Source organism: Trachemys scripta, chromosome 1, assembly GCF_013100865.1.
Source record: "Trachemys scripta elegans isolate TJP31775 chromosome 1, CAS_Tse_1.0, whole genome shotgun sequence".
In the NCBI taxonomy this organism is placed as follows: Eukaryota; Metazoa; Chordata; order Testudines; family Emydidae; genus Trachemys; species Trachemys scripta.
Window position 1 is genome coordinate 63,895,912 of NC_048298.1, and position 26,967 is coordinate 63,922,878.

The 26,967-nt window shown below is 39.4% G+C and overlaps 1 protein-coding gene across 2 annotated transcripts in view; it reads left to right on the forward strand.

Annotated features, from left to right (window-relative positions):
* The first annotated feature begins 1,696 nt into the window (after positions 1-1,696).
* MYRFL (myelin regulatory factor like) overlaps positions 1,697-26,967 on the forward strand; it is a 59,027-nt gene continuing 33,756 nt past the window's right edge. The window contains exons 1-9 of one of the 2 annotated variants that reach the window (XM_034771346.1): positions 1,697-2,055; positions 8,673-8,763; positions 12,762-12,829; positions 12,920-13,178; positions 14,284-14,375; positions 16,321-16,471; positions 22,058-22,253; positions 23,635-23,711; positions 26,717-26,827. In XM_034771346.1, the coding sequence (XP_034627237.1) occupies positions 2,010-2,055; positions 8,673-8,763; positions 12,762-12,829; positions 12,920-13,178; positions 14,284-14,375; positions 16,321-16,471; positions 22,058-22,253; positions 23,635-23,711; positions 26,717-26,827 (1,091 nt within the window). In that variant the 5' untranslated portion in view covers positions 1,697-2,009. The remainder of the gene's footprint in view (positions 2,056-8,672; positions 8,764-12,761; positions 12,830-12,919; positions 13,179-14,283; positions 14,376-16,320; positions 16,472-22,057; positions 22,254-23,634; positions 23,712-26,716; positions 26,828-26,967) is intronic. The other variant, XM_034771357.1, reaches the window with a different exon arrangement.

Genomic DNA, 26,967 nt, shown 5'->3' on the forward strand with positions numbered 1-26,967 from the left:
CTCACTTCTTCGGATGCATCCGAAGAAGTGAGGTTTTTACTCACGAAAGCTTATGCCCTAATAAATCTGTTAGTCTTTAAGGTGCCACCAGACTCCTTGTTGTTTTTGAACATACATAGTTTCCAAGTGATTTAACCACTAAATATATACTTGCAAAAGATATCTAATTTTTGCACAAAAGTAAATGGAATGAGTTGCAAGATTTAATGGAATAAATGTGCATAACACAGTATTTCAGGAAGTGGGGGAGGGGGCTGATGTAGTCATTCTAATAGTAAAATACCATTTTTCCCCAATCATTCTCCATTGCCAGCAACATATTCATTGAAACCATTGGCAAAAGGATTTTTTTTATGTCCTACCACTGGTTCAGTGGTTTCCACCGTAGAAAGCTGGATGAATTTTAACATTCAATGTCAAAAGGTTATTAATATTCTGTTAAGGGAATAATAGCCTAAAGTTCTGTTTAATTGTTGCTATTTTTCAATAGTTACCAGTTCGTGGTTATCTTTCTGTGTTATACACAGAAATGCTTGCTAAAGATCTTAACTTATCATTATTTCTTATTTTGAGTATTTGAAAGATGAAACTTTTCTGTTGAAATCAAACCATTTTCAGAATTACTTTATTCTGTAACTGAATGATACCTGATACCTAAAATTCTACAATTTACAAACTGATTACAAATAATGCTCATCCCAGCAGAAAAGCTGTTTTGGTATCTGGTACTGTGTAGGCACAAAAGGAATTTTTTTTTAATCTCTGTAAGTTTATCATGCACACTTTTTTTTTTTTTTTTTTTTTTTTTAAGCCAAGGACTACAAAGGTATACCCAATGGGTTCTGGCTTCCATGAGGCAGTGACCCTGGCTATTAGTCTGGTCTCAATAAATTACCACCCTTTAACACTGATCTGCTATTCTCTTGTCTTCTTTCTTTCCCCCGCCCCTTAAATCCTATTTCCTCTCTATGCAGCTGTTATAGTGTAGTGTAAACTTTATGGTTAAGAGACCGGCTTCTTAGGAGAAACTATGCAGCTCTGTGACTGGATTTAAAGGGATACATAACAGCAATTATATCTTAACTTTTCTGTATCAGGCCTTCATATAGTTTTTTTGAGTTTGCATTCAAACCTTGATATTCCAAGCCACGTGCCTCTTGGAGTTACCCACCATACATAGATATGGTCGATTTCCAGTTTAGTCTTTAGGGTGAGACGGAGCAAACTTCTTGGCGTGCATACAGTGTTTTTCTATGTACATCAAATAAATGAGGAAGGTGGACTGGTGGTAGTGCCCTATATTCAGGAGATCTTGGGTCAGTTCCCAGCTCTGATGCAGACTTCGTGTGACCTTGGGCATGTTGCTTAATTTCTGTGCTTTAGTTTCATGATTGTAAAATGGGGATACTACTTCCCACAGGCATATTGTGAGGTTAAATTCATATTTATGAAACTCGTATATAATGCAGGGAGCCATAATAAAAATCCAGATAATGCACAATTACAGTAATCAGTGGTCGTTTCCTGTTACATTTGATCATATCAATTTTCATCGATAGTACTTACTTATTTACACATAAATACACCAGTGTGGAAGGACGAATACAAGATAAGTAATTTTTATTGCCTTCTTGCTTGCGCATGTGTAGCTAAGGGCATTACTGGGGGCAAAGGTCCTTGAAACAAGGAAGAAATTAGACTAGTTTTACATAGTTTTCCACATGAAGTAAGGAAAATATGCCTTCTACAGTTTTCCTCCTAAAGTCTTGTCAAGTTCTTCCCTGCGTGCAGTAGAAGCTTTGAGTCCATTGCTTAGCATTAATTTTGAAAGAATCAACTTCCCTGGGGCAAAGACAATCAATCCACTCAGGACGTGTTCTTTAGCAGCAGAATGACATGATTGTGAACAGTTCAAAAATACATCAGCTGGAAAAGAGAGGACAGTGCAACTGTTTAACAGTCTGATGTCCCTAAACTTGTGAAGAAAAAAATAGATTCTCCTTCTTGTCATGGATGTGGTGGGAGAAAATGAGGCCCTGCAGCAGTTCTTTGAAGGTAAGAATACAGTTTCTAACGTAGCTCAACAATTTCTGAAAGAGAAACTATTTCAGATGGTATGTGCATCTTAATAAGACATAGTATTAATATTTTTAATTTGAATTTTTAGTTTGGGGAAGAAAATATGTGGAAACACTTAATATTCTGATATTTACATCAAAGTTCCATGTAACAGGATGCAAGAGTAAATGAGGACTAATGACATAAGAGCACTGGAAGGCTTCCTTTATGCTCTCCTTTATACAGCAGAGATAGAAATAAAGGAAACCATGATCCCCAGGAGTTCCCAGTGATGAATGACGGAGGAAAGTACCAGGGAATGGCTGGATCTCCTCGTAAATGTCCAGAGCTCTTTAAAGAAAATGCTCAGGATATGGCAATGTCCATGGAGCTTGAGAACCATTTCTCCCCACCACAGAGTGGGAGCCAAACCCTGCTCAGCATGACGTTATTCTATTGAAGGTGACTGAACATCATTTTCGTGGTGTCATTAGTCCTCTCCCCTGGACTTTTTTGGGAGGCTGTAATCTGACCTTCAACTTTGTCTAATTTTCTTTCAGTAAAAACTTCTTGCCAGATGTCACACTGATTTCATCATCAGCCAAACCTCACTACAGTCTCCACCTTTCCTCTTCACCATCACAGTTAATATGCATTTTAATACGGCCAAATGTAAATGTATACCTCTAGGAACAAAGAACGCAGGCAATACTTACAGGGGGGGTTCTATTATGGGGGGTTCTATTCTGGGATGCGGTGACCCTGAAAAAGATTTGGGGGTCGTGGTAGTTAATCAGCTGAACATGTGCTCCCAGTGCAATACTGTGGCCAGAAGGGCTAATGTGATCCTGGGATGCCTAAATGGGAATTTTGAGTGGGAGTAGAGAGCTCATTTTGCCTCTGTGTTGGACAGTGGTGTGACTGCTGGTGTATGTCCAGTTCTGGTGCCCACAATTCAAAAAGGATGTTAAGTGGGGAGAGGTCAGAAAAGAGCCACGAGAATGATTAAAGGATTAGAAAACATGTCTTATAGTGATGGGCTCAAAGAGCTCCATCTATATAGCTTAACCAAGAGTACTTACATGGGGAACAAATATTTGGTAATGGACTCTTCAGTCTAGCAGAGAAAGATATAACATTATCCAATGGCTGGAAGTTTAAGCTAGACAAATTTCAGACTGGAAATAAGGTAAATTTGTAACAGTCAGGGTAATTAACCATTGGAACAATTTACCAAGAGTAAGGTAAAGACTCCATCACTCACAATTTCTAAATCAAGATTGAATACACTGAAAGATACACTCTAGGAATTATGTGGGGGAAGTTTTATGGCCTGTGTTATGCAGGAGGTCAGACGACATAAGTTATCCCTTCTGGCCTTGGAATCTATGAATATTTCCATTCTTCGATTTCTGTAATCAAATAAACCTAATTTCTCAAGCCTCCTAACACTGAATGCAACCTGTTCAAAATGGTTGTTCAAATTTAGATGATAGACAAAAAACATGCTGCTACTTTTTTTTTTTTTTTTTTTCTTCCCTGATTTTTCACTTTGTCAAAAAAAATTTATTTGAATTGGCTGGGATATTTGTTCTCACTGCCATAACTCAGATGTAAATACTCTTGATGTGAAACTGGACCTTAGTGTAATATAAAAAAGCCTCATCCGATACATTAACTTATTTAGTTAATAACTATAGCTCTTCCGTTACCCTGTGTTCCTTTTATAAGCTAAGGAGTTCATACTAGTAATGTGAATCTGGGGAAAAATATACCGAAAATGAAAGTTAAACTGTTTCTTCTCTTTGCTTTCAGATTTAATTTTGCATTAAACAGACTGGTGGGTTTCTAACAAACCTTGCATTGTGCTAAGTAATTGTTAGATACTTTATGAAAATCAGGAATTTAATCTGGGAGGTCTGTTGAAAACTATGTCTAAGCATGCTGGAAGTACCTACAGAGCACCCCAGAAAGGTCACTTCCAAAGCAAGGATTTAGAAGAACTATGAAGCATACACTGGTGACTTTTGTGGCAATGATAATGCAGCAATGGAATCTCACCCTGGGAGAATTGCAGCAGCATTTTTAGCGGGCCCCACTTCTCCAACTATAATCACTAAGGGTTTTAACCCTTTAAGTATACTGGATGTACAGCATGGGTTCTGGGAACTAGATGAAAGCTTTGTCTTACAATTAATGTCAAGTAACAAGACAAAGTTTGGAAAGATGTTTCCTATACAATATTTGTTCTTCTAAATAGAGTGAGTTAATAGCATACCATTGTAATACAGGTGTTATACAGAGCAGTGCTGGTAAAAGGCTGAATTTCATTTTCTGGCCACAGTCACGTATTATGAGTCAGGGTTACAAACTGCTTAATAACCTTGTCATATGACAAGAGTTGGTGTTCAGAGGCCAGTGGCTACTTTTAAAGCCACAGGTAAAGCACAAAAAGGAGCAAGTATGTTAGTTGGATTTTGCTTCAATTTAGGGCAGTTGTCACACTCACTACATATGATGTCAACTACTATTCTATTCTTTGTAGGTATCTATACTGCACCCATTACCATAGTATTTGAGATAATTTTAGTAGTGTAAAGAGACTACACATCTATCACGTGTTGTTTGTCCTCTTTTGCTCTCCCCAAAGAGAGAAATGTATGGAGTGGAGTGTTTTGTTTTGGTAGTTAAACGTATCTGTTGCTATGTGTTTGTTAGAGAAGGCAAGGTCAAAGAAATGCACCTTTCACTTGGCAAGGAAAATGGTGACGTTTGTGATGGTCCTTAGTTCCTAGGGCAGTTCATTGCACAGGCTCAGACCACCTCCAGAGAAGGTCCTGTCTTCCCTCAGACAGCTTTACTCTTATTGTTGAGAGTTCCATTGTGCCAGAGGAACTGCTGAATTGACCACAATCTTTGTCCAGGAGCTTTAGGTGATGTTTTCAAGCCCAGATCATGGAGCACTTTGAAGATAAGGACCGAAACCATAAACTGGACTTGAAATTCTATAGGAAGCCAGTAGAGAGAGCAGAGGACATGCTGATGTGTTCACAGCAGCCTGTGTTGCTCAAGAGAGTGCTGCAGCATTTTGACTAGTTGGAGTTTCCTAAGTGCTGAAGGTTTCATGCCCAAGCATTTCACATTGCTGTCGTCCAGCCGAGAAGTGCAGAAGGCATGCATAACGGAAGCCTGGTCTTCATCTGCCAGAATGGGTCTGACTTCTGCCTAGGCAGGGCTGTGGGGTTTGGAACATGTGTTAATAACATCATCCGGGGGATCTTATAATTTCACATACAATGTTGCTACACACATTTTATCAGGACAATACTGACCAGCAAATTATGAGGTTTCCAATGATACTTTACAAGGCATACTTTGTACAAAGATTATTACAATGGCATGTAGGGTGTGAACACATGTATTCCATCAAATACAAACTTTTTTGTCATTAATGGAAGCAGATATTATTCCAAACACCTATGAAATGTGTGTGTGTGTGTGTGTGTGCGCGCTCACGCACCATTTTTAGGTCTCTTCGGATCAGCGCCGTTTCACGATTGCTACATGGGTGGAGTGGCAAACATTTTAACACAATTTTTGCTAGGCACAAGTTTAAAGAGAATATTTCAGTGATCACAGGTGGAAATAAAGAGCAATTTCTACTTGGATGAGAGATTGGAAAATGCAAAAACAAAAGGATGACTGAGGCAAATCTTTCCTCTAAACAGGAAAGTCTTATTTGGGACATATTAGAAAAAGGAGATATCAAGTTCACTTTCTGAGAAAATACATTGAGGGCACAGTAAGTCTGGGAACAGGCATCTTAAAGATCTTGTCTGTCCTTTTTAAATGTTCATGTTTAACCTGTACAATGAAGTGGTCATAAAAGGGTGTTTGTTTGTTTTTGTTCTTTGAGTGTTTGCTCATGTTGATTCCATTCTAGGTGTGTGCGCGCCCACGTGCACAGTTGTTGGAGACTTTTGCCTTAGCGGTATCCATAGGGCCAGCTGTGGCGCCCCCTGGAGTGCCACGCTCATGTGTCGGTATATTAGGTGCCAACCTTATGCCCTCTCAGTTCCTTCTTACTGCCCGTGATGGTTGGTTGGAGTGCCTCATCTTGCTGTTTGCAAGAGCGTTAGCAGTTCTTCATAGATCTTTGTTCTACCTAATCTGTATATAGTTAGTCTTTGTAGTGTTAAGTTAGAGTACTTAGAGTCCCGGCTGGCACTTCGTCCCCAAGCAGAGCATGCCCTGCTCGCCTGGCTTCAAGTCATGTGCGTCGTGCATCAGGCCAATGCTGATCAGTGACCCCCATGACAGCTGCCTGAAGTGTTTGGGGGAAGCCCATAGGAGGACAAGTGTCGTATTTGTAAAAACTTTCGTCCTCGCACATCTTGGAACCACCCTATAAGGTCTTCAACAAGGACAAGGTCCAGCTGAGACTGCACCCGGCTTTCCTGCCCAAGGTGGGGGTATCAGTTTCATTCAAGCCAGGACATTTACTTACCAGTCTTCTTTCCAAAGCTATATAAGTCAGAGGAGCAGCGTAGACTGCATCCCTTGGACTTTAGGAGGTTACTAGCCTTCTACATTGATCGAACCAAGCCATTCCGTATGTCTATGCAATCAGTGGCTGACAGGATGAAAGGTCACCCTGTATCCACCCAAACAATTTCTTCTTGGATCACCAGCTGCATCTGCTGGTGCTACGATCAAGTGAAGGTGCCGCCTCCGGCAATTGTCACCACCCACTTGACCAGAGCGTAGGCTCTTCAGTGGCTTTTCTGGCCCAGATGCCTATCCAGGACATCTGTAGGGCGGCCACCTGGTTGTCTGTCCATAAATATATGTCCCACTACACACTTACCCAGCAGGCCTGGGACAAAGCTAGCTGCAGTAGGGCAGTACTGCAAGCTGCGAAACTGCACATTCTGAGCCCACTTCCGTAGATACTGCTTGTGAGTCACCTAGAATGGAATCGACGTGAGCAAGCACTCAAAGAAGAGGAAAAAAAGAAAAACCTATCTTTCGTAACTGTTCTTCGAGACGTGTTGCTCATGTCCATTCCATTACCCGCCCTCCTCCCCCTCTGTTAGAGTTGCTGGCAAGAAGGAACTGAGAGGAGGTAGGGTCAGCGGTGCCTAATATACTGACGCATGAGTGCGGCATTCAAGGGGGCACCACAGCTGACCCTACAGATACCGCTAAGGCAAAAGTCTCTGATGACTGCGCACATGGGCCTGTACACACCTAGAATAGAATGGATGTGAAAGGTAGGTAACCATTTTTTCTGTGTGTTTACCATACTTGAAATGTTAATGATTCCCCCTAGGTTTTGCTTTTTAAAATTTGACTGTGGTGAAAGAGGGAATGTCAATCACACCTCTTCAAACTATTCAAACTCTTCCCTATTACCTGTTGTGCTGAGGACAGTAAAGCTGGGATTCTGTAGCAAACAGAAGTAACTCCATTTTGGTAACGAGAGAGTGATTCCTAAATACACATTTCATAAATTGCTTTGTGATCACAGAACATAGTAGAAGTTGGAAGTAATGCTACAGCTGGGCGCTGGTAGGTACATAGAAGGGAGTTGTGTAAACTGACAGATGCAGATTTGGGTGTTGGCAGTTAAATGATGTCTAAAGTTACTAGCAGAAGTCATCTCAGGTTGAGAAGAGAAAAAAGTAGAGCAGAACGGAACTTAAGAGCATAACCATTTACACATGCAGATGCCTAACAGTGTTGTCCATGCAGTCTTACTTGTACTATATTTATTATGAGCCCAGAAAGGCCACAAAGTATTTTTAAAAGTAAGATTGTTTATCTTTCTAGGGAGTTCCAGCTGACTTTTGAAAAAGTCCTTGTTAATGCTATAGACCTTATAATCATAAAATCCATTTATAGCCGCCAGTTACTAAGCAACCAAGGACAAAGTACTGAACCTTTCCACTCATTACAAAATTCTATATGTTAGTGCTTTGATTTTGTAAGGAAAATATCAGGAAGACAACATCAGATTTCTGATATTTTGTTCTGTTCTTCTAAAGTTAAACCAATTCAAAGGAAAGTGGATTTTGTGTGTTTCAAAGTGTTTCAAAAACAGTTTGACAACCCAAGTCTAGTAATGGAGTAAAATATTAGAACCCCTGATTTCTAAACTAGTTGCTTTGTATTGATAACTGATCCCAGCAAGCAGATGACTATGAAATGAAATAGTCTTCAATACCTGCATTTTAAGGTGCAAAGTATGGACCTACATCTACCTACCTTACACTTACATTTCATTGAATGATGTATGCAAACAATGGTTCTCGAAGTGTGATGTGAAGAAAACTTCTCATGTCTAGAGCTGCTCTGTCATCTCCCACTACCTCTTCCATGCTGCCCACTGCTTTCCACATTTCCCATCCCTCCTTTCATACTGGGGCTAGATTGGCACATGCAATTGTGGCCCTTCTATCATGTGCAGGAGGGTTTTGTTTGAAGGCAGGGGCGATGTGGTTGTCTTTTGTATACATGAGAAAGTGGGCTACAGCATTCTGCATGTTCTGGAGTATTAGGATCTGGAGGAACCATGGGCTGAATGTCAAATCTTTCTTTGTTTTTAATTGAAGGGCAAGATGTGCATGGAGCCCTGGAGAATGCTATGGTGGATACAAGTATGTTGGAAGAATTCCTTGGCAGTGACTTGGAATTTGGAGCCTTGTACGTATTAGCAATGAGAACTGAACTTGTTAGCACATTTCTTGGGTTCTGTTATCACAACATTGCTACCATCTGAACACAGCAATCACACCTCAAATCCCATTCAAATCTGTGTTCTACAGAAAGTAACTTGATCAAACAGGAGCCTTGATCCTGTCTTGAAAATAGAGAGGGAGATGGCAATTGAAACATGATTTTCTTATAAGGTACAGTAAGTTTAAAAGGGTGGATGATACTGAAGGATAGGCTCATTGATAACTTTCACATTAGTTATTGTGGTAAATTTAAAGGTGTCAAACATATTACTTTTTGTGTAGATAAGAACTGCTGCTTCCATCCTAATGTCCCTTTCATAATTAAGAAATGACTCATTGATTCCTTAAAAAATAATTTGTAAATTACAATTATACACCATTCAATAGAGCATAACAGAGGACAACTTACTATGGACCACAAATTCATCAGACCCTAAAACACAGATAATTCATCCAAGCTGCCAGATGACTGTCCTTTAATACAAAAGATTATTATTCACAGCCTTAAACCTGCCAACACCTGGTCAAAGAAAGTTTGTGGGGGGAAGGGTAAAACCTCTCGCCATTTCTCATTCTGGACATACACACGCACTGCACAGATTTACAGCGGGCTAAGTAGGCTATTACTGACCCATTTTCATTAATCAATTATGAATAAACTTTATCTAAATTCGCAGGCAGAGAAATATAAGAATATAAGGAATGCTTTACTTGAACACTTCTGGTCTTAGTTTTTAGTATCACTAAGCATATAGAAAGAACCAGATTACAAATTATTAAACCTCCTTTAAAATGAGACTTCACTTCTCCTCACCATATTGTATTGCCAGTTAACAGGTTAAATAGGAAAAGTCTACTACTACATATCTATTACAGTAGATATAATATTATATACCTGTAGATAACTGCTGTATAATCATGCAACTCTTAGTTATATAATGTGCAAAATATCAAATTTATGAAAATAAAATGTATCGTATTTTTGGGGCTTAACTGATTTTTCACTAATGAAGTGTAGTAACATTTTATTAATTATTAGATTAACAGTTCAATAACTATTCTTGTCAAATTTCTGTAACTAAAATTACAATTATCTGCATTGAAGCATAAAAAACAAAACAAAATCTTTCAGAGAAATCCATATAAATCCACATAAAGAGCGCTGACATATTTAAAATACAGATAAAAGAAAATTATATGCAATTCCATGAAAAATAAAAGTATATTAATAAAACTTTTTCTCTGTTTTTTGAAAGAAGATATTAATATTATTAAGAAGGAGCAAGGATACAACACTAATACAAAAGACATCATGCATGGTGCAGTGAATATAAAAACTGTCCCAAATAAGTTTTTGGATTTACATTTTGAAATGATCTTTAGGAACAATGCATACTATGTTGCAAGCACAAACAGAGTAGAATCTCACTGAGTTGCTATTATATGCTTTTTAAAAATTGAGTGCCATGGATACATCATCTGCATTTCTCTCCTTTTGCACAGTGAAGCTGAAGCAATATGTGGTTTTCCCCACCTTTTTCCATAGTAAAGGCAAAAAGTGAGAGGCAAATGAAAAGTAAAACATTGAGTTTTTGTTTCCCAAGTGGATACTTAATGGCTGTACCAAGTTTGTGATTCAAATTCATTTCAGACATATTTTTTCTTAAAACACAAAACAATGGTATTTTCCCAGCTTGAATCTACAGTAGTTGCCTTCCTCTTTGAATGACTGTTTACTTTCCTTTCTCTAGTAGTGTTTAAAATATGTTGTTGGACTTTCATTTGAAATATTTTAATCAAAAACAGAAATTAGGTGGGCACCTGAGGCAATGTTTGAAACCAGGAAACGTGCATACAGTATATAGAAGGGAAGTTGAAGACTTTTATAGATTTACAGTTCAAATTTTATGAGGCAAATCAGTTTCCTAACTCCAGTTTGTTAAAAGCTAGAAAACAATGTTTAATACATTAAACAGTTTTTAAAAGCTCTAGAAATATCTCCTTACTCTGAAGAAAACTTTAAATGTTATTCATATACTCATTTCTTAATGGACATTCACCAAGTCAAATCTGGCCCAAAATGTAGGTTTTATAAATGTGACATTTTATAAAACCAAGAGCAATAGAACGTTGAAATGCACCAGAACATGTAAGTGAAATGGACTGCAAACAAAAGTGAAACTGACTTGTCTTTCAGAGTGTGCAAACTAAGACATAAAAATTAAACAGTATAAATAGTAGAATGTAAACTAGATCACCGAAACTCTATTTTAATCATAAAAGTGTTTGCAATAGAGGTAAGGGCATTTTTGTGTTAATATTTTTAACTTAACAGCATCCCTTTAAATAATTGCTTTCTATTTAACCTCCTAGCAGGGCAGCGGGTGTTGTACAAGCAGATAGTGCTCCTACCCCGCACCCCCTAAAAAAATCCCTTTGCAATTAGCTTTCTTTTATTAACCTATTTATAAATCCTAAGCATCAATTTCTCAGGCAGTGTTTCAAAGTAGAGATTGAGGCTGAAATTTACAAAAGAGCCTATAGGAGTTAAGCACCCAACTCTGATTGAATTTCCATTTCCATTTAGGTTTAAACAATTCCTACCTTTAACTGAGGGTCTTTTCCAGTTCTGGGTAAATGATAATGTTATTGCATAAGCAATTCCCTGTCTTGGGCTCCTTTGAAAGTCCCAGCCAGAGTGTATGTGTGAGAGCTGCCTTTCAGCCAATGTCTAGAGTTGAATGGGGGGGGGTGGGAGAGGCTTCTGCAGCTTGAAATGAAAAGACAACCTCTTAAGCTGAGAGCTGTAACAGACCCCACGTTGACTGGGCTCACTGGGGACACATAATACACTGGCTAGTGGGTTACACATGCAGCTTTTATCTTTACATAGGCTGGCCAGATAGCAAGTGTGAAAAATCGGGATGGGGTGGGGGATAATAGGTGCCTATATAAGAAAAAGCCCCAAATATCGGGACTGTCCCTTGTGGAAGTAGAGAAAGGGATAAAGGGAAATTGAACATAGAGATCTTAGTCTCGCGTTATTAGAGTCAGTGTCTGCCTGACTTTGTTAGCTTCACTCTTGCTCTATTCCTAGCCTCTGGCTTGTTGCTCTAAACTCAGAGTGAGGACTCGTTTTTCTCCCACACTCTATAAAATCAGGACATCTGGTTACCCTATCTTTACAGGCCATTTTAATGTAGTGTGATGTCAGAGACTGGCTTGCATGGTTATGAGCCTAACAAAAACATCATTTATAATGTATTTTAATTCATTCAGATTTCTAAAATGCTACCATAGGCACCAAGACCACTCTGGGCAGCTACCCCTAATTCAAACAAAGTGGGAATGGGGTTTAATACATGGTATGAATAGCTGGTCTTAAATGATGAGGTTGCACTGGCTTTTGTGGTTTTGCCTCAGCAGGGCTGTGTGCATTTAAAACAAAACAAAACAAACCTGCCAATCCTCTGTATTCCTGAGCATTTGTGGAGTTAGCTATGAAAAATACAAATATTGGCCCTCTGTTAAGGTCTTCCAAACTGAACTGAAAAATTATGTGGGAATGAAAAATGAGTCAAAATAGACTGCCTGGGGGCTCTGAGCAAAGCCCACATCTTGCCTGGAAACCCGACCCTGAACTCCCTCTTTCCTAGTGAGCTTCAGGGACCTAGCTCTAGTTTCTATTTTAATCAGACAAATACAGATTCAATCCCCTTCCATTGTGTCCCATGCCCTCTCCTCTCCACTCTTCCTACTTTGTGTCTCTTAATTTCCACAGCTCTGAAGTTCTGGAGGCCAAAGCTTAAGCCAGAACAAATTTTTATAGGCAGACCAAGCCTTTAAGGCTACCAGGTCCATATGTTACGAATTACTCATGTGGTTTGAGGTAGTTAAAGACTGGCTTATGGTTATTATGCATTTCTTTTCATAGTGAAATAAAAATATCCTTTTCATCTCCAGGCAAAGCCAGTTACCAGAGTCCCCGCCAGATTCAGGATCAGAGCCATATTCTCCACCACAATTGAAGGGTGGGTTGTGTGAGTTCTAATCTTGCTGTACTATTAGCATTTTTGCTATTCTCTTTGTGATTTAAATGTTTCGTTTGTTATTCTTTACAGCTTTACATTATAATGCTTTAGGGCCCACTGGACTGCGGCCGTCACTTTCCTTCTCTTCTGCGGGGGCACCCGATACGTTTCCTTGTAGATACCCTGACAGTTTCTCTGACATGAGCACCAATGGATATCCTGGCGGTGTTCCCCAAGACTGGTGTCTCAAGACAGATAATGCCGTGTCTCCCTGGAATACTTCTATATCCTCCAGCTGTCTGGGTTTAAATCATTCCTACCTTCAACCAAGGGCCTCTCATAGTTCTGGGTAAGGTATAATTTTATCATGTAGGAAGGAAGGCAGATACAGAAAAGGGAAGGTGATGCAGCTGCTTTTAAGAGCTGTATGGTTTCAGACTGGAAAGAACCACGTGTAGAAAAATACCGATGGGTGCAAGTTTCTCCACATGGTGGCTCTGTTTAGACATTTATGGGATCCTTATCGGCTATTGTTCTTTAAGCGCCATATTTTAAAGATTAAAAGTCAGATTAAAACCAAAAGCAATTCAATTCAAGAAAAAGTGACAAGGTTAGAGAGAGATTGTAAGCTAATGAGTACCTGGGATGGCAGAAATATCTGGTATTTTACAACACCCATTTAAGGGATTTTATTTTCATGAGTTAACATTCTGACAGGAGGCATGAGAAAAACCAGCTCATCTTACTCGTATAATAAAACCGAATACTCATTATATACTTGATATAGTTTTCAGCCACCAAAATGTGTTGGGTGCTTAATAATAAAACAAAGATTAAGGCAAAGCCCCTTTCCCTCAGTGCCTAATCAAAATACCTTGGCAGGGAAAGGGTAACCATCTCCCAGGTTGTGGATTGGAATCTATTTTGGGTTATAGCCCTTGCCCCTACACCTGTCTGGGTGGCAAATACAAGGTCTCAAGGATCCGTATAGTGGCAGATCCTCCAGCCCTGTCTCTTCCCACATGTAGAGCTAGACTCCATGCTGCACAAGAGGTGCAAACACCCTCAAGGGCTCTTTATCATATCCCCTCCTCCTTATATAGCAGAACCACTGTAAATGGCCTTTTCCCTTATACACGGAGGAAGGAACAGAGTTTGTCCCTGCTTGACTAAACCCATTCAAGAATAAGGCTGGGATTTTAGTACAACTGGCCCAAAACAAATGCAATCTCTGTGGTGTGCTGTGTGTGTAAAACTTGCTTTAAAAAGGGTGAATTCCTTGGTCACATGGAATAAAAAGGATGCTGGTATTTAAGACTGAAAAGCATAAGTCACTTAATTCAGTAAAAATAAAACAGAATCAGAACTCTGTTAGAAATCAGGTAGTTGGGTGTTATCTTATAACTTTAATGATTCTGTGGAGTAATAATGTACAATGTATTTTTTTTTTTAAGTATTTCCCTGGCATCATCTAAAAAGAGAAGGCACTCACAATTGTTAGAAGATGCCACTGATTCTCCACCATGGACTAACAACTCTCAGCAGGGTAAGTGTTTCATATTATTGACCACTAGGACATTTTGACAGTCACGCTAGCGCTGGCTCAGAAAAGATAACAGTATTAAACCTGACAGTACAGGCTCCTTCAAACAATTCTCTTTGCTGTTTTTTCAAAAGTGAGGAACTATCTGTTTTTGCAGGTTACAGATGAAGCTTTAAATGTTCACACTCACTGAGTGCACTCATCAGCCAAAGGGATCTGTCCTTCTTACATGCATGAGCCTGTGGAACATAGGGGATTCTGTACTCTGTTGACCTAGTTGACACAAAGTCGACTAGGACATGGAAACCATCTTGGGTTAGCTTAACAGGTGATTAATGAGGGGGGCAGAAGGAAGGAAGAGAATGCATTTCAGCTTCACTCGCCATCTGATTTGACAGCTCCCGTTCTTCTGTAAAATGTATCCATATAGGGGTCTGACAAAAGCACTTTATTGTTTTTCCCCCAACATTAATGTAATTCAGAGTTTTATCATAATGAAAATGCTGAGTCTATAATAGTCCATATGTACCAAAAGACTCATTGGGCTTCTTCAGGAATGGATCAACTTTCACATATGAGGTTGTATGTGACCAAATAGTTAGTTCACACTGAACAATTTATCTGATGAATTGAAGCCTTTCAATGAGAAGCTTGTATTTAGCTGCGACACTCTTGCGTAGCTTGAAAGCTTGTCTCTCTCACCAGCAGAAGTTAGACCAATAAAAGATATTACCTCACCCACCTTGTGTCTCTAATATCCTGGGACTGACGCAGCTACAACAACACTGCATAGTCAGAAACCTGTCACTCTTTCAGACTTATAAGTTATTTGAAATTATTCAATCAATTTTTGTGGTGGTTTCTTTTATCCCCTAGTATATGGATTGACCAGAAACCTTTCTTTAAGTATCCGTTATTTGAGTAGTGTTGGTAAATTGTGATTGGTCAGATGAGTCACATGGTATTGCTACTGTTCCTGATGGAATGGATAAACAAGCAGTTGTGGATGCTTGCATATGTGACTTTAAAATGTTGGGTTTTAATAATGGCGATACAGCTTTGAAATTTGCTCTGTGCAAACATTTATGTCAGTAAAACTCAGTGGCTCAATTTTAGTGGACTGTGAACACGCAAGGGGCTCAAACATGGCAGAAGGAAATTAGTTTAAAAATCGAAATGAGTAACCAGAGAACGTTGTTTGTAGTATTCACCCAGCTGTCTGTCAGAAACACAGTTATTGCAGCTAGGGGCTCTGGGCTGCAATTATTTCAACAGTGCTGTGCTCTTTCTGTCACACCATGGTGCCTCAGGCCACATACGGGTTCTTAGATTGCTTGCTCACTGTAGTGTGCTCTGTATTCCAGGCTGCATTCCATTTATTTGTCTCCCAGCCTTCATGACATGTGGAGCATCTCAAGCATCAGCATTGACCCTGGCTGCTTCAAGCTGATGTAATCGGCAGTCTGGGATGTTTCTCATTATAAAGCATTAAACAGTGATTGGCCAGCCAATGAATGGCTGAAAGTTGCTTTTTTTTTTTTTTTTTTTTTTTGGCTATGGAACTAAATACTTGTTCATTTGGACTGGTGGATTATTTTAAGCTTATTGCAAGTCGGGTAATTGATGATTCTAGTATTTCTTCTTTCTTTGCTGGATCTTGTCACAAAATGATTATTTCAAAAATTAAAATGCTTAGTGAACAAATGATTTTTTTTTTGTTATGTAAAGTTTTTTGGTAGAAGAATTAAAAGCAGTGCTACCTGAGAGATATCTTACAGAGCATGAAAGGTAAAAAAACAAATGCTCTGTGACAATAAAATAAAGCAGGAAAATATTTTTGGAATAGCTACAAAGGAAAACAAAAAAAAATTTATTTGCTGGTCTTCTGCAGTGTTACTGGCTAGCCCTGGCATGTAGCAAATGAACAATCGCTTTTGTCTCTTCACAGTGACAGTAAAGGACTGTGGCACTGAAGAACAAGAGTATGACAGCGATGGACAGAATGTAGCAGCTGTGGACAAATGTTATCAGGCTCTAACGTGGCAGCCGTATCAAACTTCTCACTGGAGTGGCTTATTTAACTATAGTTACGAAAAACTGTAAGCATGGATGTTTACACTTGGATTTATTTTTGTTTGCATTGAGCTGCTGAAATAAATGGTACATGTAGTTTTCAGAATGAAACTGGAGGTGGGGAGAAAATGTGACAGTCAGAAGTGAGGATGAAATTGCAGAGAGATCTGATAACCAGATTTTAAGGAATCACTGAATGTACATGCCAAGCAGTCTGATATATTTTTTTGTCAACATAGCAGATGGACCCTAAATCAGGTGGATTCAGGCATAAGAACACTTCCAAGCTAGCTTAAATAGATTTGATTTTTTTTCTCCTTTTGGCAAAACAGATTGGAACAAGTAACTATTGTACATACTGAACATCACCTTCCCATGGCTTAAGGCCCTCTTAACGTAGTTACCTTCATTATTTTGTTATTGGTGCATGGGCTCTTATAACCTATGCTACAAGGTTTTAATATTGTGCACCTGTTTTAGAGTTTGCTTGTACAGACACAGAATTTTGCAGCAGCAACAAAAGGGGGGAAAAAACCTCCCCAGCATCAACACACCACCTTGGGAAAGGTCACTCCAAGTTCAATGTCCCCTCCATCCCCTGATTTTCTGTGTTCTTGTATTCAGAGAAATTTTTTTTAGTGGCTGTCCTTCCATGTTAGCTTGTTTATCCTTCCAGAGTTGAAGTAAACAATTAGTCACTGTGCACAGTAGAGAAGCCTTTTAAGTGCTAGTGTTAGCTTGTATTTTCCTCCAGCTCTACCCTCCTTTCTGTCTCCAAAAATAAAAAAACACTTGGCAAAAAGAACACTTTCCAAAAAAGGTTAATTCGGGTGTATCACGTTCAGTCCTGAACACTAGTGTCTCCCATTTATGCACACACAGCACTGTAGCAGCAGTATGAGGTATGGGTTTGTTTTTTTATTATTATTATTATTATTATTATTTTTAACACCACCCCACTCTGAAGGGACTGTCTTAAGGATGATCCAATAGTTCAATGTCTCTGCCTTTCAAACCTTGGTGCCTTTGCTGGGAAAGCCTACAAGCCTCCCAGTCAGCTTGGAGAGGTAATTGTGGCCTGGATACCTCTCCACGAGGAAGTGGCCTTCCACATCCAATATATTGCATATCAACTTTTGGTCAATGGCTACATTTCATTTGTGAATTAGAGGTGATAGGCTCTGAATCCAGTTTTATCCGCTATTTAATCCCGGATATGTTCAAAACTTAAAACTGATGTTCTAGATGCACTTTTTTGGTACATTATATCAAGGAACAGATACTATGAGGATTACCATAAAAGTACCTAAATAGATAAATTATGACCATTATTTGGAAAAATGGATTATAGTATCACTTAGGGGGATTATCATCATTTTTTTTTAGTATAGGTCCGTGTTAGTAATCTTTCTCCCAAGATGCATTGTAGTTATGATCTGTATACAGAATTTCTCTGTTTCCTGATATTATATCCTGTTTGTGTCAAAAGAACATTAGTATTATCACTGCTAAGTCTAGATAGATTGTTATTGATCCTAAAAAACTTACAGTTCCCTCTTTTTTTAGAACTTTGTTTCTAAGAAAAAAGTACCATTTTCTTTTCACCTTCATAGTTTACAGCAGGTGGGATTCCATTCTGAAACATGTTGTCTCAAGTGCCAATTTGTTCTTGTTACAAAAGCTAAGATGAGCTGGAGCTAAAATTCTAGATCTGAAAATTCCCTTGTTCTGGGAAAGTTTAAATCTGAGCTGTGTGGCTTTGGCCTGTTTCTATCTATCTATCTATCTATAAAACTTCTAAAATTTCAGCTAACTCTTAAGTCATGGGTTAAGATTTTCAAAAGTAACTGCTGATTTTTGTGGGCCTCGGTTTTGGGATATCCCATCTGAAACCCCCTAAAGCAGCCTGAGTTTTCAGTGAGTGGATACTCAGGACTTTCAGAAAAGATGGCCTCTTTTTGGTTTGGACACCCAAAATTGCTAATTATTTCTGAAAATTCTGGCTATTGAGAGTTAGTTTTTCAGCCTTCAGCAGTCAGAATATTAATGCTAATTAAAATAAAATCAGGTGGTGATCCTGCAAACACTTAAGAATGTGCTTAGTGTTATACACATTAGTAGTCACATTAAGTTCAATGGAGCTATTCATGTGTGTAAAGTTAAGCACATGCATACATTTTTCCAGGATTGCAGCCAGTATATATTTGAGAAATCAGTAGTCTTAACTGCAGGAACCCAGTTCATGTAATCTTAAACTCACATGATCTGTGAAATGAATAAACTGCCTAGAGACTTCAAATCAAGAAAATGAGAATAAATCTGTTTATTTTTAATTCCTAGCTACAAGTACAAAAATTAGAAGGAGAAAAAAGTAATTCAGTATTTATTTGGGGCAGCCATTCTCAAACTGTGGGTTGGGACCCCAGAGTGGGTCGCAACCTTGTTTTAATGGGGTCACCAGGGCTGATGTTCGACTTGCTGAGGCCCGGGGCCAAAGCATGAGTCCCACCACCCAGGGCTGAAGCCCAAGGGCTTCATGCCTGGGTGGTGGGGTCAGGTTTCAGCTTCAGTCCTGGGTGGCGGGGCTCAGGTTCCAGGATCCTGCCTGGGGCTTGAAGCCCTTGGGCTTCAGCTTTTCCCCCCTGCAACCCGGGGTGGTAGACCTCGAGCTTTGGGTTCGCCCCCATCTCGCCTGGGTGGGCAGGGCTTGAGCGGGCTCAGGCTTCGGTCCCCCCTCATGGGATCATGTAGTAATTTTTGTTGTCAGAAGGGGGGGGGAGTTGTGATGCAATGAAGTTTGAGAACCCCTGATTTAGGGGAAACAGAATTATGTATTTATAAAAACAAAAACCCTAATCTGTTTATTTTCTAGTGCAAAAATGTTTACAACTCCCTTTAAATATTTAAATCCATTAGTTAACAAACTCTCCCCCACTTGCTGTCTGTCTATTTAATTTGCTGCTGCTGCTAAAAGATTTATTTACAGCTATATTTTAAAGAGATGTGTAAGGCATTGTTAATGCACTAGAAATGGCCTTATGTCATGGCTGACTGATTTCATAACACACGTACAGGGCATGGTCCTCCAATGTTTTATGCGCATGATTATCCTTTTTCATGTGAGCAACTTTACTGACATCATTTGGACACTTGTGCATAAACCTTTGCATAGCCTGGGCCTGAAGGTTCTGATCCTGCAACCCCTCTGACCATGGAATGGATATCGACTTCAGTGGCAGCTCCATTTGTGGAGGGCTTGAAGGATTGGGGCTTTCAGTCTGTGATTTAACTCTGTGGATCAGATTACACCTCCCCCTAGATGAGTGGGAAGAAAGGTATGAGAGAGCATTTCTCTTCCGCTCCCATATACCTTGGGCCAATGGATGGAGTCCACACAGAGCTGTGAAAGAAATACTGTTGGGTTTGCTAGCAACCCAGGTAGAGGTATGCTGATGTCAAGTGGGTGAGCAGGGCCATGGCCCAAACCCCTCACCTCCTCTCCTGTATTCCAGGAGAGTTGCACTGGAAGAGCACTGTCAACATTACAGAGATGCCAGCACTCCAGCAGTCTGCCTCCTCCCCAACCGCACCATGGCTCAGACTCATAAGAAACATAACTGAGCCCTAGTTAGGCAAAGGAAAAGGCCGACCACCCTCAAATTCCAATAAAATTCCTTGCAAAATCAGGGCTAGATACTCCATGTGTTTCTTAACTGCCTTATGAAGATGTACCTGGGTGTACAGTAGGTAAGAATCCAAATATGACAGTATTCTTCAGAATAACCTTCAACCCAAATTTCTTGACCTGTGTGTCTGCATTTAAGCAAATGTTCAGAAATTGCTTTAAATTGTCAGCTTATAAATTGGCATTGCCTTAACCTAGAAGAAATTTCAAAATTTATATAGAGGCTTAAGGAGTTTCTTCAGCGATAATGCTTTTAAGACCTGATATACTCGTTATGACTTACGTTAAAAAATAAGTGAATTCAGAAGCAATATGGTAGTTTATGAAGCCTTTTTAGCTTTGTTCTCTATGCCAGAAAATCCATGATTAAAGTTTGTTCAACAGATAATAAAGTCTTTATAAATCTTTTGTAAAATCTTTATATTAAATCCTTCCAACCTATAATGAGCAAATGAATGGATTAGTTTTGAAAAGCTGTTATTAATGGCTGTGCTAATGAGGAGTTCCATAGTGGAATTTGATCATCAAATCTGTCATTAATGAGGAAAGTCTTTCTTCATATCAGGAAGATTTGCCACGTAGTCCTGTTACTTCAAGATTATCAATCACTTACATCAGCAAACTGCAACCATTGTCTGGGATGGCTAATTCGCTGGCTCTTTCTGGAAGATCTTTTGATCTCTTTGCCTGATGTGCTCTGAATTATGGAATATAAGGACAGAAAACTTCTCTCTCTAGCTGATAAATTATCCCTTCCAATAAGTAGAGTAGGGTTCCATTACTTTGTGGATGATGAACAGCATTATAAAACAGTGCTTTATTGAGATCTTTCCAGAGTGCATGTGTAAACATTTGTATGTTTGGCCTGAGTAAAACCCTACTCCACTTCAAAAGCTACTGTGAAAGTGTTTGGTTGTAGGAATTCCAGAACAAAGCAAGATGTCTACCTGGCTCATCTGCATGTCAATAAACACAATGCATTTTTAGCTCAGTTACTTATAGTGGTGCTTCTTGAGCTCTGGGAATAAATTTGTAAGCGAGAATTGTGTAAACTTCCCCCACTCTTAACCTTCATATATGTAAGGTGCCAGAGTAGAATTACAAGTCAATTTAAAAAGAATTCCTATCCATATGAAGATAAAAGAAAAACACACATAGATCTGTTGCTTGAGATTACATATAATCCCACTTGAATTTCATCAGTAGGAATCAGTGTAACACTGTTGCAAAAAAAGTGAACATAATTCTGGGATGTGTTAGCAGGAGTGTTGTAAGCAAAACACGAGAAGTAATTCTTCCACTCTACTCTGCATTGACTAGGCCTCAACTGGAGTATGGTGTCCAGTTCTGGGCACCACATTTCAGGAGAGATGTAGACAAATTGGAGAAAGTCCAGAGAAGAGCAACAAAAATGATTAAAGGTCTAGAAAACATGATCTGTGAGGGAAGGTTGAAAAAATTGGGTTTGTTTAGTCTGGAAAAGAGAAGACTGAGAGGAGACATAACAGTTTTCAAGTACATAAAAGGTTGTTACAAGGAGGAGGGAGAACAATTGTTCTTCTTAACTTCTGAGGATAGGACAAAAAGCAATGGGCTTAAATTTCAGCAAGTGAGGTTTAGGTGTCGGACATTAGGAAAAACTTTCTAATTGTCAGGGTGGTTAAGCACTGGAATAAATTGCCTAGAGAGGTTGTGGAATCTCCATCATTGGAGATTTTTAAGAGTAGGTCAGACAAACATCTGTCAGGAATGGTCTAGAGATAATACTTCATCCTGCCATGAGTGTAGGGGACTGGACTAGATGACCTCTTGAGGTCCAATAATGATTTTATTATTTATTTAACTCCACCCAAAGGAACATGAGCAGGGTTTGTCACTGAAATGTACGTTTGCTTACTGCAGCTGTTCTTTATTCCTGTTTTCGTAGCCCTGATGTAGGATACCACGTTGTCACAGACAAAGGATTTAATTTTTCAGCAACAGATGATGCTTTTGTATGCCAGAAGAAGAACCATTTCCAGATCACAGTCCACATTAGTGTTGTTGGGAATCCAAAGTATGTCAAAACCCAGCTGGGGTTGAAACCTATTGAAAAGTTTTACTTGAAAACTTTTGGAATTAAGGTAAGTCTCCCTGTACTTTTAATTTCTCTTCACTATAAGTATGTGATTATCAATAGAGCAGAAGGAATAGTGCAAAAAGCATTTGCAATCATTTATTTGAATAAAAAACAGAATTCATTTAATTACTGATGACCCTTTTTGTTAGTTTTTTGGTGACTGATGGAATGAGCAACATTTTGTTCATCGGGATGTGTTCAGATAATGAGATTCTTGTGCATACTTGGGCAGATGTGTGCTGAAGGGTGTAATGTTTGTACAGTTATCATGATGACACTGATTTCCCTCCTGTTAGTTTGTCATCCAATCAGGGAATGCAGATGGTACCATGTGACTTAGGTGGTCAATCACAGACTATGAATTAGGACTAATTGACAAAAGTAGTTCACAAAAATGATACAAATCAAATTCTATTCCCAGACAATCTACAAACAGAAAAAGGGCTAAACTGGTCATTATGAACAATTCGGCCAGCTCTATTTATCAAGCTTACTGTATACATAAACAGTGCAGGGGTGGGAGGAAGGTACGTGGTTTGAGTGTGGAATGATAGTTTAGAGGAGAATTTCTACAAAACAAAAGTGGAGGTCATCTTTGGTTTATGGCAGATGCCTGAATCTATGAAATTTAACCAAGCTCTCTCCAGCCCCTCAAGTGGGACCCAAAATTTCATCTCTTATCCTCAGATGCCTTTTGTGTATAGCAATGCTCTTATATTCAAGTTCCCTTCTGTTTGGAAGATTTGCCCTACCTTTTATTTACCAGAAGAGGGTAGTGGTTTGAAATATTTGTATAAGTATTTTTACGGCATAGTTAATAACTTTGCTTTGCTTCATGCTTCTTAGAACTTCTTAGAACTTCTTAATGCATTGTTAACTGGTGGAACTCACTGTCACATGGTATTATTGGAAAAAGAGCTTGACAGGATTGGGAAAAGGTTTAGACATGTCTAAAAAGAATTTCTGGAATTTTCTGGTTAGTATAACTATTTATAAAAGATATCCACACTCATGCTTCAGGACATAAACCACCATTAACAACTTGGGATCAGGAAGAAACTTTCCCTTTGACATATTATTGCATAATTTTCCATGATAGAGGCTTTACGCCTTCCTTTGAAATGTCCGTTATTACTAGCTACAGTGGGATCCATGAGTCTGGACTTATGAAACACTGCTCTGAACAGGTGGCAATTCCTGTCACTATAGATGTGGTTCCACAACAATTGAGTGAGTTTGGTTTTCTAATTAATTTGCATATTGACTTTTGGTCTATTCTCACTATAACCCTTTATATTTATTTGTGAGAAAATTATCCTTTTAAAAGTGTAATCGGTTACGCTTTTAAATTTGTACTTGAAAAGGTTATTTCCTTTTAACTATAGGTGGACGCCCCAAATCAGATAATCACCATTGAACAGTCTCAGTCGGACCGAAGCAAAAAATCTTTCAATCCTGTTAAGTAAGAATTTTTCCTCCTCCCCATTCCCCTCCCCAGGTATTGTTGTTTCATGGCAAATAGATGGTAATTCTAGGCCTGGCCCTACAGTCTTTATTCAAGCAAAACTCTAATTGACTTCACGGAGTCACAAAGTGAGGAGTACATGTCAGCCCTGGGACAGGAGATGCGGGGGATGCTCCAGCTGTGAGCTCCGCCTGAGGGTGATAGCAGGAGCCTGAGACAAAATGTGAAATAATAGCAGTGGTGAAACTGACAAGAATGTCAATTTCATTGCTGGTAGGCTTCCCCCTGTGAAATTGAGCCATCAGCCCTGGTGGGTGGGAGGGCTCCAGCTATGAGCCCTGCATGGCTCAATGCCCCACTACAGTCTGAGCCAAGTGCTCCTGGTGAAGACGTGCACCACCAGCAGAAGGAGGGCAGTGTGGACACCAGTAGCTGATTTAATTACTGCCATGGCTGACCTAACTTAAGTTGACCTAATGCTGTAGCGCAGACAAGCCCCAAGTCAAACTTACTGAAAGCCTTTTGTACTTCCTCATACCTCCTTTTCCTCTTGCTGCTGATTGTCAGGCTATTTGTGTCAATATCAGACATCTCCTTTCTAAACCTGCTTCCCCTGATTTATTGCCTGATATCATCATCCAGTGTTGCAACATCATAGCCATTCTCCTGAACTGTTAATGTCTCAGTTGGTTTATGTAAAAAGACGTTTGTCTCTCTGAAACACAAGAAATCCTTTTTTTGGGGGGGGGGGGGTGAGACTTTGTTTTTGGTAAAACATGGTTTGCTAGAAGATTCTTTGAATTTTGATGACATATATGCCTTTATTGTAGCAGGGGCCCAATGGTTGTGTAGAAATGCACATCCCCCCTCACACCAGCAGCCAATCCAACAAAAAGCAAAGAGACCTGAGACTTTTAATTTATATGCAAAGCTCCTCAACTCTTAGGACTTATACCAGAACAACAGTGTTTGGAGGAGTCCCTGGCAGCATGGCTCCATTAGAACCCCAGAGCACTAGAGAGCCAGAAGCAGAAGAGGGAGCACTGGAGTTGATTTGGAGATGTAGGGCACAGATGGCCTGGAAATCTCCAGTGATCTACAAGATCTGTGTGTTCCAAGCACTCAGAACTGCCTGTTCCATCTGAAGTGCAGGGGGATGGTTAAGGAAAAGGGCTAGGGGAAGTGTGCACGTCAAACCCTAGTCCTAATGCGGGAGAAGTTCTGCAAGGATTTCCTCTCCTCTGGCTCCCTCCTGTGTGCCCCGTTATTTTTTATAATGAAAGGCAGGAAGAGCTGGTCCCATAATATTAATCTAATAATGTATAGATCTAGTGGATACGGAGTCTGCTTTATTTTTCAGCTCAAATCCTATTGTTTGAGTTTACTTAAAGTCTGTCTTTCTCTGTGTCAGATGGATCACTAAAAAAATCTATGTACATTTTTGAAAAAGTAAAAATAAAACAAAAAAAGCCCTTTTAGCCACAGAAGCAAAATATAATGTACAGCAGAACAAAACATAACAAAATCTATAGGGGTGTAGTTTCTGTCTAGTAACCACTGCCCAGGGATCAGTGTGTTTATATCACATGTATTTTAGTAGTTTGACCTCTGTTAAACACTTCCCTTTTGTTACTAGTATAAGTATTTTAGTTGCAATCATGGACTGGAATTGACTGCGTCCTATGACTCAACAATTTCTTTCCTGTTGGCTTGTGGTATTAGAAATTTTGATGAAAACAACTCTTTCACACGGCACTGTGATTTATAGGTAAATTCATACCACTTTTCTACATGGATAGAAACATCTGACCAATAACATTTTGGATGTACAACATGCCAAGAGAAAAGCAGCAAAATTCCATAATGTAGAAGAGCTCTGTGTGGCTCAAAAGCTTGTCCCTCTCACCAACAGAAGTTGGTCCAGTAAAACATATTACCTGACCCACCTTCTCTCTCTAATATCCTCGCACCGACATGGCTACAAAAACACTGCATGTCATATAAATATGACATAGAGAAAAAGTGCCACATTAAGTTTCAGAAAAGGTTACATCTCCTATTCAAAAATCCACAGCGGTGAACTCTGAACTGGGAAGCGGGGGACAGATTAGCCCCGTAGCCTTTTCTGCCATGGTTCTTTTTCTAGCTACCAAGGGATAGATTCTCAATTGGTGTAACTTGATGTAGCGCCACTGACACCGAAGGAGTAACATTGATTTACACCAGATGAAAAGTGAGTAGTTGGACTGTTCTTTGTCAGTGAAAAAATGTTTGATCAGATCATCATTACATGCAACAGTGGACATGAAAATGCAAATTAGATATAGGTAAAAACAAACAGGAGAGAAATTATGGTTTAATTAATGTGTTACTGTAGGTTGAATGATAAATGGTAGTGCCCTAAATTAGCAATGAATACCCATGTATGTCAATGGGCCTACTATGTGCAGCTCTTGGTGCAGAGATCATAGAATCATAGAATATCAGGGTTGGAAGGGACCTCAGGAGGTCATCTAGTCCAACCCCCTGCTCAAAGCAGGACCAATCCCCAGATAGATTTTTGCCCCAAATCTCCAAATGGCCCCCTCACATCCCTGGGGTTAGCAGGCCAATGCTCAAACCACTGAGCTATCCCTTCACTTAGTATATAAATGTTACTAAGAACCCAAATATTCCCACTCTTGGTTGGATACCGTACATGATTGACTACATTCACTCCCTTACTGAACTATCTGACAGGATGTTTGTAATCTATTGGTTAATGTGAGGCTGACGTGCTTTGGCACCTAAGTTGAAAGGTGCCATAAAAGAAGAACATGTGTCATTTTTATAAGTTGGGGAGCATTCCACATGTACTGAGGTGCCTCTGCTGTCAGCTCAGTACATAAAATCAGAAAAATGAAGCTTATTAATCAGCTTGAGCAAATCTGCAGGACAATTAGAAGTGGTCCAGGTGGAGGGTGGTTGTTTGCCCCTTAACTTGTTTCTTTTTTCTGTTTTAGACTTGATCTACCAGCAGACCAGGTAACCAAAGTGACACTGGGAAGGTTACATTTCAGTGAAACAACAGCAAATAACATGAGAAAAAAGGGGAAACCTAATCCTGACCAAAGGTAGCGTGACAGTCCTCTGAGGGCGGGGGTATAAAGGGGGAGTGACCTGGCTTATAATGAGGCGGATATACTGAAATCAGTGAAAGTTTGTGTTGCCAGCTCTCATGATTTTATCCTGAGTTTTATGGTCTTTGCAGTCT